This window comes from Salvelinus fontinalis, chromosome 27 (assembly GCF_029448725.1).
Source record: "Salvelinus fontinalis isolate EN_2023a chromosome 27, ASM2944872v1, whole genome shotgun sequence".
Taxonomy (NCBI): Eukaryota; Metazoa; Chordata; class Actinopteri; order Salmoniformes; family Salmonidae; genus Salvelinus; species Salvelinus fontinalis.
Genome location: NC_074691.1, coordinates 6,269,599 through 6,283,072, shown reverse-complemented (window position 1 = coordinate 6,283,072; position 13,474 = coordinate 6,269,599). Strand labels below are relative to the sequence as shown.

Sequence of the window (13,474 nt, the reverse complement as noted above, 5' to 3'; positions counted from 1 at the left end):
ACTACCAGTGACTAGATGGGCACCAGCACACCATCCTGGATAACTGGATATGATTAGTAACTGCAATACATTGAGCCTTGTTATGTGGTCTTCCTAATGATGGTCTGAATCTTTTGGATACATTTAAAAGCAAGTTAGATGGAATGCAGTTCCACCATCCTTCAATGGAAGAGAAAGTCCAGTGACAATGTTGAAAATTGTCAGTTGGAAATTTGTATATTTACACCACTTACAAAGTTCCAATATAATCCCTCATAAAACATAGTATGGATATTAACAATTGTACAGTATAAGGAATCTAATTTATTATTGTATAAAAGTGCAATTTACAATATTCCTCATTATATTCTCTGCAACCAATCTGATACTATACAGGCATGATTTTTGTCTTAACATTTATATACAGTGAGTGTCCATTAGTCCGTCCGTAAGAAACAGCAAACATTTAGAGAGTTCTCCTGTGTTTCATGCACCACCTGCCCAGGAAAAAGCAGAATCCTGTCATCGAAAGTTTTCTTTTCAGTCAGTTATTCTGTCCTTGTGTTTCCATTGTTGGTGAGAGATCATTCTTCCGTTGAAAGAAAAAATAAAAGGCCAGTAGATAAATAAAAACTTTAAAACACATACATGTATCTCCTTTTAGGAAAAAATAAAAACTTAAGTCAAGAGGAAATCCAGCCAGCCAGTGGAGGTGAACATGGTGTCCTGTTTAAAACACACCTGTAATAGACTGGGGAGAGAAAAGAGAGTAACATTTAGAGAGAAGCCAGGCTAAAGGACAGACAGGGAACTGGACAGTCAGACTGGCGCCTGAGAGGAAGCCACAGTTCTTTTTCTACTTTAACCAAACACTGAAATACTGGTGGAAGTCTGTCCCAAATGGCACCCTTTTCCCTATGTAGCGCACTACTTTTAAACCGGGCCCACAGGGCACTACTTAAGGAAATAGGGTGCCATTTGGGACACACAGGCTGAAATACTGGGCAATCCCTGAGCACCAGATGGAGGCGTCGACACAGTCGGCGGAATAAGTAACATCCTGACAACCTCTAAGTACAACGTGGGAATAGATCTACACTTGCTATAATGATGCTGGCTGGCGCCTGCTTTTACTTACAGACAATTATCTACAGACCAGTAGTTTTCAGAACCCACACAACCACTCACTGGAGTAGCCATCCAGTCTATTATGTAGCCAGAGCCTATGATATCATGATACAGGTAGGTTAATCAGTGGTGTCAAATGTCAGTCAAGTCAACAATATAACAGTCCATGGACTACCCTTTTCAAAGTGTAACTGGTACCAAGTCTCTATGTCCTTAAAGTTTTGACCCATTTGAGCGCACCTTTTCTTTTACCGCTCAACAAAATGACTTTTCCAGATGGAAATGGATGCAAAAATGGCAGTATTAAAGGAAATACTTACCCAGTCAGAGGGGGAGTTTAGCGGTCATCAGTCTCTGTCTCTTTGGGGAGCTGGTCATTTGACTGCGAAAACACACAAGACAACCACTGTTCAATATCACTGTTTACAAATCGAGGCTACTGGCATTGCTGAGTTAGTACAGTGGCTGTGGACTAGTTTCTATTAGGTTTCTATTCATTCACCACCAAGCTGTAACTTGTACAATAACCAACGGTGGCACTTAATCAAATGTAAAAGATTTAGTACATTTTTACAGATTTATGTGAAGCAAAATATAAGGCTGCTTTGGAGAGAATCAAATAAATATTTGAATATAAGCCTGTAAGCCTTTTAACCAAAGTAAGCATATTACATAGACTACATGAATAATGTACATGTCATATGAGTTAGGCTACATCAAAATATAGGAACTCCAATTGAACAAGCTAGTTTCTTTCTGTATAGCCTACTATGTTTATGTTAGGGTATTTTTCTGAACCACTCCAAAACAGAAGTTCCCTCATTGGGAAAAAAATGAAGTTATTCTATACTATTCGTAATTTTACCTGAAAGGTGACCAGGCTGATGTCGGAGTTGATGGTTGCTAGGGGGTTCCTGGGTGATGCTGGCTGTCCCGGTCGCTGCTGCTGATGTTGGCAGCTGGAGATGATTGCGCTAGAGTCCAGTGCAATCTGAAGGTCTAATATATAGTCTATAACATGCTGCAATATCTCAATTTTACTAACGTTCTTGTTCTGCGGGAGGCTGGGCACGAGTTCTTTCAGCTTGGTGTAGCAGTCGTTCATATTGTACAGCAGACTCAGAGGATCATCCATCGGGCTTTTGCTCCGGGCGATGCCGAGGGTATGTTCCGACGAGTTGGTGATGTTGTTTCTCATAGACCGCACGGGACTTATTGCTTTCATGATGACAGTTGAGTGCGATAGGATATTACGCATGAAAGAAGCAAATATCCTTGCCCAGACTTCGCTAAATACAATCAGTGCAGTGCGCACGCTGTCAAGTCTTCTTATAAGCCTTGTGGACGGGGCTGGTCGCGCCTCAGCTCGAACTGCTCGTAGATTGGCTTCCTGGAAGTGTCAATCACTGTCCAAAGCAATAGAATTGGTTCAAAGGGAGCACACATGTCCACCCCGCCCATATTTTCCGCATTCTTGAGCAAGTTATGTGAAGGCGCGCACTGAAGTGATGTTCTTCTCTGTTCATGTGAAAGTCTATTTTGAAGTCATCTGAGTCTGTAGGCTACTTCTGGCTGTGGGCCTATAGGTGATCTAAAGGCACATCAGTGTGCCAAATGTAGACTACCTCCTAATTACGCAGAGCCAATTAGGTTACTCACCAGAGATGTTCACCCCAATAACCATGTATTAGCCTACAGTTCCAGCTATTGATAGCCTATATTGGCCTATTTTCCATAGAGGGAAACTGCACATTATTTCGTTTCGTGACCCTAGCTCATCTGGAGTGAGTTAATTTTACCATGCGTTAAAGCTGTGCGCAGTTTCCCCATTTCTTACCCACTGGACCAAGTTGAACCCAATCTCATGATTGCTTGGCACCATAGAGCTCAACGGACTCACACTGCAGTAGCTGTAGCGAGTTGCCTGGCTTCGCCGCAAGCTCCCACTTCTACCGACTGCCTGGCGCCAGCGCTGTGACGGCATCCCATTCACAGCAGCACTTGAAGCCAGGCAGGCGCCGCTCTGGCGGCTGCTATGACGACGGGAGCTGTCAGTCAGCGCGCGGGTTCTCAGCTGACTAGAGATGGAGCTCTCACAGTGCCTGGAGTGCCCGGAGCCACACACCTGCACTGGTGGTTTGAGTTTCTCAACACAACTGAACTACTGTTTTCTATCTGTTTACTGTCTTAATTCACTAGCTGTACTAGATGCCAAGGGCTTGTTGTGAAAAAATAGCACAGCCTCCCAACTGGCACCTATTTCCAACACAGTGCACTTCTTTTGATCAGATCCCTAATGGCACTGGTCAGAAGTGGTGCACTATAGGGAATAGGCTGCCTTTTGGGATAGAGCTTATATCTCATGCATCCAGTAGTTTTCAGCTACAGGTTTATGGGCTACTTAAACGCCCTACAACAAAGCTTTCTTAGTGTCCAACAAGCTTTCTATGCCCTTAACCTTGTTCTGAACACCCTCAAAACAACGGTCATGTGGTTTGGTAAGAAGAATGCCCCTCTCCCCACAGGTGTGATTACATCCTCTGAGGGTGTAGCGCTTGAGGTAGTCACCTCATACAAGTACTTGGGAGTATGGCTGGATGGTACACTGTCCTTCTCTCAGCACATATCAAAGCTGCAGGCTAAAGTTAAATCTAGACTTGGTTTCCTCTATCGTAATTGCTCCTCTTTCACCCCAGTTGCAAAACTAACCTTGATTCACATGACCATCCTACCCATGCTAGATTACGGAGACGTAATTTATAGATCGGCAGGTAAGGGTGCTCTCGAGCGGCTAGATGTTCTTTACCATTCGGCCATCAGATTTGCCACCAAAGCTCCTTATAGGATACATCACTGCACTATACTCCTCTGTAAACTGATCATCTCTGTATAACCGTCGCAAGACCCACTGGTTGATGCTTATTTATAAAACCGTCTTAAGCCTCACTCCCCCCTATCTGAGATATCTACTGCAGCCCTCATCCTCCACATACAACACCCGTTCTGCCAGTCACATTCTGTTAAAGGTCAGTTTTATCACAATCTCTTAATTCAAAGACTCAATCATGGACACTTACTGACAGTTGTGGCTGCTTTGTGTAACGTATTGTTGTCTCTACCTTCTTGCCCTTTGTGCTGTTGTCTGTGCCAAATAATATTTGTTCCCTGTTTTGTGCTGCTACCATGTTGTGCTGCTGCCATGTTGTTGTCATGTTGTGTTGCTACCATGCTATGTTGTTGTCTTAGGTCTCTCTTTATGTAGCGTTGTGTTGTCTCTCTTGTCATGATGTGGGTTTTGTCCTATATTTTTATTTAATTTATTTTTATTTTTAATCTCAGCCCTCGTCCCTGCAGGAGGCCTTTTGCCTTTTGGTAGGCTGTCATTGTAAATAAGATTTTGTTCTTAACTGACTTGCCTAGTTAAAAAAAGTTTAAATAAAATTAAAATAAACACTGTATAGGTCTAAGTGTCAAAGTAATTTAAGTACTTTTCAGAACTATTTAAGACAATGGAAAATGGACATTCAAAACCTTGAGATAAACAGTGTAAAACACAGTCATTGATCAGCAACGGTTAAGATCAATAAATGGGTCACTGACTCCAAGCATTCTGTACTTCTGGTCAGAAGTATAGTACTATACAGGAATAGAGTGCCATTTGAGATGTACAGAACCCTCATTATGCATTTTCCATGGGCACTCTTCTCTTCCCAAGTTGCTGGATACAGTAGCATGTACGCACATTCCTCTCTGTTTCAAATGGATGATGCAAACAACCTGCACAAATAAACCCTAGACTCTTAATAAGGTAAGGGGAAAAAAGAGCACATTGATGTTTTCATGATATTCAACTGGGGAGGAAGAAGAGACCTGGAGTAGTTGTGAAAATATTACGGCTGTCCAGCATTCATAAAAGAGTGAATGTGTTCATTTTGACCCTCTCAGTCAAAGTCTGAGAACCGGCACATTTGACAGAAACACAGAAAAGCAGGTATTTAAACAGCTGTGACCAACTTGTCATATTTACTGAAAGTTTCACTTTGTGGTATTTTCCTCCCGCTCGTCAATGTTGCACATTATCCAACAGGGGCAGTATTACAAGGTTTATGTTTTATCATAGATTATTTTCTTTGGACAACATGCTTGTTGAAGCTGGGACAGCATTTAAATCGCATCTCAGAGCAACTGTTACTCATCCATCAGAATTAACTCAGCACCCTATAACACCTTGATAGGGAATAGGGTGCCATTTAGGACGCACACTGTCACAATGGTAAGGGATTTTGGCTGCAACCATTTGAGTACTTATTCTCAGCACTTCCTTCTCTGGGCCCCTTTTCAAACTTACCGAGAATGTAGCAGTGCTTTTGAGGACATGTTTTATAAGAAGGGTTAAGTGGCCAAAGGGAAATTTGGATGTTTAGAAAAGTTTTTATTTTATTTTCCGTCATTGGATATCCATACAATTTGGTAAGCTATTCCTCACAATGCCACTGGCTGTCTGCGTCTCTGCTTACACACAGCCTTGACCAGGGTGGAGCCCTTTACATTCTCATTGTTCCTCTGTCCCTGGAAGTCAATCATTATCCGATACCCCTTAGGTAGACGTTCCTGATGAGAGGCCAGGTGATGGGTACCCTTTCCTGAGACTTGAAGATTTGCGTTAGCTCCCTGAGCTCAGCGAGCTAAAGCAGTCTCGTTCTATTCATTCTATTTCTATGCATTTAATCGTATCCGATAGGTGAAATCCGGATGATAATGTCTGAAAAACTGGGCCCAGGAGACCCGAATTCGATCCCAGTTGGTCTCACAAGAACAGCTCAGTACAGACTCAATACAGTCTGTGGTCCTCATGGGTACAATCTGATCAGGGTAGACAATGGCGGCGTCCCAAATAGCAACCTATTCCCTATGTAGGGCAATCTATTCCCTATGTAGGCCACTACATAGGGAATAGGGTGCCATTTTGGATGCACTGAATCTGACCTATTTTGTTATCTTGGTTGCAGTAATTTTGTCTTGTATAATGTATCTGTAATCGGTGCTTTCAAATCAAATCGAATCAAATGTTATTTGTCACATACAACAGGTGTAGACAGAGTGAAATGCTTACTTACAAGCCCTTAACCAACAATGTAGTTTTAAGAAAAATGACACCAAAAAATAAGTAACAAATAATTAAAGAGTAGCAGTAAAATAACAATAGCGAGGCTATATACAGGGGATACCGGTACAGAGTCAGTGTGCGGGGGCACTGGCTAGTCGAGGTAATTGAGGTAATATGTACATGTAGGTAGAGTTATTAACATGACTATGCATAGATAATAACAGAGAGTCGCAGCGTAAAAGAGGGGGTGGGGGGTGTAAATTGTCTGGATAGCCATTTGATTAGATATTCAGGAGTCTTATGGCTTGGGGGTAGAAGCTGTTTAGAAGCCTCTTGGATCTAGACTTGGCGCTCCTGTACCGCTTACCGTGCGGTAGCAGAAAGAACTGTCTATGACTTGAGAGGGTGATCACGCAGTCGTCCGTTTGTTAGCAGCTATCAGTTCACTCCTGTTGGTTCAATGCGTTCACGCAATCATGTCAGGATTTGTCCTAGGAAGAAATTTCAGGTCTTGCACTTTCAAGGGATCCACTTTTATATGACTATTAAGTATTTTTATTGCTCTCTCTCGCTCTCTTTCTCTCTAGCGCTCTGTCTCTCTCAATTAAATTCAAGGGCTTTAATGGCATGGGAAACATGTTAACATTGCCAAAGCAAGTGAAGTAAATAAGTTAAATAAACAATACAAATTTACAGTAAACATTACACTCACAGAAGTTCCAAAAGAATAAAGACATTCCAAATGTCATGTTATGTCTATTTCCAGTGTTGTAACGATGTGCAAATAGTTAAAGTACAAAAGGGAAAATAAATAAATATTTGTATTTTTTATTTACCCTTTATTTACCTTGGTAAGTCAGTTAATAACAAATTCTTATTTGATGACCAAAAACATAAATATGGGTTGTATTTACAATGGTGTTTGTTCTTCACTGGTTGCCCTTTTTTGTGGCAACAGGTTATAAATCTTGCTGCTGTGATGTCACACTGTGGAATTTCACCCAGTAGATATGGGAGTTTATCAAAATTGGGTTTGTTTTTCGAATTCTTTATGGATCTGTGTATTCTGAGGGATATATGTTTCTCTAAAATGGCCATATATTTGGCAGGAGGTTAGGAAGTGCAGCTCAGTTTCCACCTCATTTTGTGGGAAGTGTGCACATAGCCTGTCTTCTCTTGAGAGCCAGGTCTGTCTACGCTTGCGTCAGGTATTCTGCCACTGTGTACTCTCTGTTTAGGGCCAAACAGCATTCTAGTTTTTTTGTTAATTCTTTCCCATGTGTCAAGCAATTATCTTTTTGTTTTCTCATGATTTGGTTGGGTCTAATTCTGTTGCTGCCCTGGGGGAGGGGTCTGTTTGTGTTTGTGAACAGAGCCCCAGGACCAGCTTGCTTAGGGGACTCTTCTTCAGATGAATCTCTCTGTAGGTGATGGCTTTGTTATGGAAGGTTTGTGAATCGCTTACTTTTAGATGGTTGCAGAATTTATGGCTCTTTTCTGGATTTTGATAATTAGCAGGTATTGGCCTAATTCTGCTCTGCATGCATTATTTGGTGTTTTATGTTGTACATGGAGGATTTTTGGTATTTGTCCCATTTTGTGAATTCTTGGTTGGTGAGCAGACCCCAGACCTCACAACCATAAAGAGCAATGGGTTCTATAACCGATGCAAGTATTTTTTGCCAGATCCTAATTGGTATGTCGAATTCTATGTTCCTTTTGATGGCATAGAAGGCCCTTCTTGCCTTGTCTCTCTGCTCGTTCACAGCTTTGTGGAAGTTACCTGTGGCGCTGATGTTTAGGCCGAGGTATGTATAGTTTGTGTGCTCTAGGGTAAGTGTCTAGATGGAATTTGTATTTGTGGTCCTGGCGGCTGGACCTTTTTTGGAACACCATTATTTTTGTCTTACTGAGATTTAGTGTCAGGGCCCAGGTCTGACAGAATCTGTGCAGAAGATCTAGGTGCTGCTGTAGGCCCTCTTTGGTTGGTGACAGAAGCACCAGATCATCCGAAAACAGTAGACATTTGACTTCAGATTCTAGTAGGGTGAGGCCGGGTGCTGCAGACTGTTCTAGTGCCCTCGACAATTTGTTGATATATATATATGTTGAAGAGTTTGTTGATGTTGAAGGCTTAAGCTGCATCCCTGCTTCACCCCATGGCCCTGTGGAAATATATATATATATTTTTTCACTTTTAACCCCACACTTGTTGTTTGTGTACATGGATTTTATAATGTCGTATGTTTTTCCCTCAACACCACTTTCCATCAATTTGTATAGCAGACCCTCATGCCAAATTGAGTCAAAGGCTTTTTTGAAGTCAACAAAGCATGAGAAGACTTTGCCTTTGTTTTGGTTTGTTTGTTTGTCATTTAGGGTGTGCAAGGTGAACACGTGATCTGTCGTACGGTAATTTGGTAAAAAGCCAATTTGACATTTGCTCAGTACATTGTTTTCAATGAGGAAATGTACAAGTCTGCTGTTAATGATTATGCAGAGGATTTTCCCAAGGTTGCTGTTGACGCATATCCCACGGTAGTTATTGGGGTCTAATTTGTCTCCACTTTTGTGGATTCGGGTGATGAGGTCTTGGTTCCAAATATTGGGGAAGATGCCAGAGTTAAGGATGATGTTAAAGAGTTTAAGTATTTTATCATTTCATTGAGGATACCATCAACACCACAGGCCTTTTTGGGTTGGAGGGTTTGTATTTTGTCCTGTAGTTCATTCAGTGGGTTCTTTAATAGTTGATTCTAAGTTTTGTATTTGACATGTATATGTTTGTTCTTTGTTATAGGGCCAAAATGATTGGATAAGTGGTTTACCCATATATCCCCATTTTGGATAGATAACTCTTCGTGTTGTTTGTTTAGTGTTTACCAATTTTCCCAGAAGTGGTTAGTCTATGGAATCTTCAATTACATTGTGCTGTTCCTCCTTTTTCCGTAGTGTATTTCTGTATTGTTTTAGTGATTCACCATACTGAAGGCGTAGACTCAGGCTTTCTGGGTCTCTATGTTTTTGGTTGGACAGGTTTCTCAATTTCGTTCTTAGGTTTTTGCATTCTTCATCAAACCACTTGTCATTGTTATATATTTTTCTTTGGTTTTGTGTTTGACATTTTTAGATTTGTTAGGAAAGCTGAGGGGTCAAAGCTGAGGGGTCAAATATATTGTTTAGGTTTTCTACTGCCAAGTTTACACCTTCACTATTACAGTGGGACATTTTGTCCAGGAAGTTGTCTAAAAGGCATTGAATTTGTTGTTGCCTAATTATTTTTTGGTAGGTTTCATTCCTTCCATCTATAGCATTTCTTAATATTATTCAGTTCCTTTGGCTTTGATGCCTCATGATTGAGTATTGCTCTGTTCAAGTAGACTGTGATTTTGCTGTGATCTGATAGGGGTGTCAGTGGGCTGACTGTGGACACAGAGACTCTGGGTTGAGGTCAGTGATAAAGTAGTCTACAGTACTACTGCCAAGAGATGAGCTATAGGTGTAGCTACCATAGGAGTCCCCTCGAAGCCTACCATTGACTACATACCCAGCATGCGACAGAGCTGCAGGAGTTGTGACCTGTTTTTGTTGGTTATGTTGTCGTAGTTGTGTCTAGGGGGGCATATGGGGGAGGGAATGCTGTCACCTCCAGGCTGGTGTTTGTCCCCCTGTGTGCTGAGGATGTCAGGTTCTTGTCCGGTTCTGGCATTTAGGTCGCCGCAGACTAGTACATGTCCCTGGGCCTGGAAATGATTGATTTCCCCCTCCAGGATGGAGAAGCTGTCTTTATTAAAGTATGGGGATTCTAGTGGGGGGATATAGGTAGCACACAGGAGGACATTGTCACAAGCGTCGTCTTAAAAATGACCGGACCATGGTGCAGCGTGGTGAGCGTACATTTTTCTTAATTTAAAAAAAATGTCGCCAACAAAACAATAAACAACAAAAATGAACGTGAAGCTCCGTAAGGCTATACATGCATTAAACGAAGACAACATCCCACAACTAAGGTGGCAAAACAGGCTGCCTAAGTATGATTCCCAATCAGAGACAACGATAGACAGCTGCCTCTGATTAGGAACCACACTCGGCCAAAAACAAAGAAATATAGAACATAGAATGCCCACCCAAATCACACCCTGACCTAACTAAATCGAGAGAAAAAAAGGCTCTCTGCAGTCAGGGCATGACAGTACCCCCCCCCCCCCCCCCCCCCCCCCAAAGGTGCGCACTCCGGCCGCAAACCTGACACTATAGGGGAGGGTCCGGGTGGGCATCTATCTTGGTGGCGGCTCCGGTGCGGGACGCAGACCCCGCTCCACCTCTGGCTTCCCCCACTTTGGTGGCGCCTCTGGTGTGGGGACCCTCGTCGCCGACCTCGGACTGGGGACCCTCGCCGCAGGCCCCGGACTGGGGACCCTCGCCGCAGGCCCCGGACTGGGGACCCTCGCCGCAGGCCCCGGACTGGGGACCCTCGCCGCAGGCCCCGGACTGGGGAACCTCGCTGCAGGCCCCGGACTGGGGACCCTCGCTGCAGGCCCCGGACTGGGGACCCTCGCTGCAGGCCCCGGACTGGCCCGTGGAGCAGGCACAGGACTCACCAGGCCGGGGAGACCTACTGGAGGCCTGGTCCGTGGAGCAGGCACAAGACTGGGGACCCTCGCTGCAGGCCCCGGACTGGCCCGTGGAGCAGGCACAGGACTCACCAGGCTGGGGAGACCTACTGGAGGCCTGGTCCGTGGAGCAGGCACAGGTCGAACCGGGCTGTGGGGGAGCACTGGAGATCTGGTGCTTAAAGATGGCACCTCTCGTCCTGGCTGAATGCCCATTTTGGCCCGGCATGTTCGGAGTGCAGGCCCAGGACGCACTGGGCTGTGATAGCGCACCGGAGACACAGTGCACAGAGCCGGCGCAGGATACCCTGGGCCGAAGAGGTGCACCGGAGACCAGGAGCGCTGTGCTGGCACAATCCGTCCTGGCTGGATGCCCACTCTAGCATGACACATGCGGAGAGCTGGCTCAGAGCGCACCGGGCTGTGAACGCGCACTGGAGACACCGTGTGCTTCACCGCATGACACGGTGCCTGACCACGGGGTAAAACCATAAAAAGCCTCATCTATCATTCAGTGCTATTTTGGCAATCAGCTCTTACTACAACATTCACTGTGCACTGTGTAGAATTCCGCCTCTACTACTTTCTTTTTAAATGACCAGCTTACAAAATCTAAAACAATATATTTCTAGATATTAAAAAAATATAACAAGTTTAGATAGGACAATGAATCCCTATAATAAGCAACTCATTTGTTACACACAGCACAGCCTAAAATGTTACGTTTATATTGAAGACGGACCAGGGCGAGCCCACTGACGAACAATGTTGACGCAAAACTGATTGCAATTCCTGTTCAAATGGCAAAATCAGTACTGCATGGTGTAGGGATTAATTGTTCTATCAAAATCACTTATGGAGAGAGAAAATAGGTCCGGTATGCTCTGGTTTGAGAGGCGTTGTACAAACTGGCGAGAGCTTTCTGAGCTAAAGGTTAGCTGATGACCGCTAGCAGTGATTAGCTGACTGCTAGCTAGTAGCTAGTGAGCTGGCTAGCTTCTGTTGAGGGATTCCGGATTCGAGGTGAATAATACTTTAGAAAACCCCCCAGATCCGCACCACATTGGGTGAGGCGGGTTGCAGGAGAGTGTTTGAAGTTGAGTTTTTTTAAATTATAAAAAAATATATGCGAAGGAAAAGATATTAAAAGATATATACACAGGACACGACAAGACGAGGACAAAGGACATCCGACTGCTACACCATCTTGGAACATCAAAATGATGATTGTTCATTCAGTATTGTTGTAATTGTCATTATTACAGATATATATATAAAAATCGCCCGATCAATCGGTATCGGCTTTTTTGGTCCTCCAATAATCGGTATCGGTGTTGAAAAATCATAATCGGTCAACCTCTAGTCTAGGCCTTCATAAAATGTCTTCTTTAGGTCCACAGACACCAGTATCATGAACTCCAGAGCAACCTCTTTGAGGAGAATAACATACCAGGAAAGGAATTTTAGGGACAAGAACACTATGCCTTAAGGGGGTGCCTCATCTGCCAGTGCACCAAAACAATCAGCCAGGGCACTAAGGCCATTAAGCAAAATAGCCAATTACATTGCTACAAAACTCGAAAAACACTTGTTAAAAAACCCTATAAGTATTTAATGTAGGAAAGTGATTCAAATGATCCGTTGCCACTTTCAGACCAAAGGGTTACCATGGTAATGGAGCTACAGTACTTATACTTGGGGGAAGTATATCTTGATTTTGCAGTTTAAACTGAAACTAACACAGAAAAACCTGGAAGCATGTGATTAAAATATACATATAGTTGAAGTCAGAAGTTTACATACTCCTTAGCCAAATACATTTATACTCAGTTTTTCACAATTTCTCACATTTAATCCAAGTAAAAATTCCCTTTCCAGGTCAGTTAGGGTCACCACTTTATTTTAAGAAATTGAAATGTCAGAATAATAGTAGAGATAATTATTTATTTCAGCTTTTATTTCTTTCATCACATTCCCAGTGGGTCAGAAGTTTACATACACTCAATTAGTATTTGGTAGCATTACCTTTAAATTGTTTAACTTGGGACAAACGTTTCGGGTAGCCTTCCACAAGCTTCCCACAATAAGTTGGGTGAATTTTGGCCCATTCCTTCTGACAGAGCTGGTGTAACTTAGTGAGGCTTGTAGGCCTCCTTGCTCGCACACGCTTTTTCAGTTCTGCCCACAAATTTTCTGTAGGATTGAGGTCAGGGCTTTGTGATGGCCACTCCAATACCTTGACTTCGTTGTCCTTAAGCCATTTTGCCACAACTTTGGAAGTATGCTTGGGGTTATGGTTCATTTGGAAGACCCATTTGCGACCAAGCTTTAACTTCCTGACTGATGTCTTGAGATGTTGCTTCAATATATCCACATAATTTTCCTCCCTCATGATGCCATCTATTTTGTGAAGTGCACCAGTCCCTCCTGCAGCAAAGCACCCCCACAACATGATGCTGCCACCCCCGTGCTTCACGGTTGGGATGGTGTTCTTCGGCTTGCAAGCCTCCCCCTTTTTCCTCCAAACATAACGATGGGCATTATGGCCAAACAGTTCTATTTTTGTTTCATCAGATCAGAGGACATTTCTCCAAAAAGTACGGTCTTTGTCCCCATGTGTAGTTACAAACCATAGTCTGGCGTTTTC

The 13,474-nt window shown here is 43.3% G+C and overlaps 1 protein-coding gene across 1 annotated transcript; it reads right to left on the bottom strand.

Moving 5' to 3' along the window:
- Positions 1-280: 280 nt before the first annotated feature.
- Positions 281-2,434, bottom strand: id2b (inhibitor of DNA binding 2b). The gene is made up of 3 exons (XM_055884476.1): positions 1,973-2,434; positions 1,428-1,489; positions 281-730 (listed from the first exon to the last, which is right to left on the bottom strand). Exons 1-2 carry the CDS (start codon positions 2,363-2,365, stop codon positions 1,445-1,447), a joined length of 438 nt encoding a protein of 145 aa, XP_055740451.1. The 5' UTR covers positions 2,366-2,434; the 3' UTR covers positions 281-730; positions 1,428-1,444.
- Between the last annotated feature and the right edge of the window lie 11,040 nt (positions 2,435-13,474).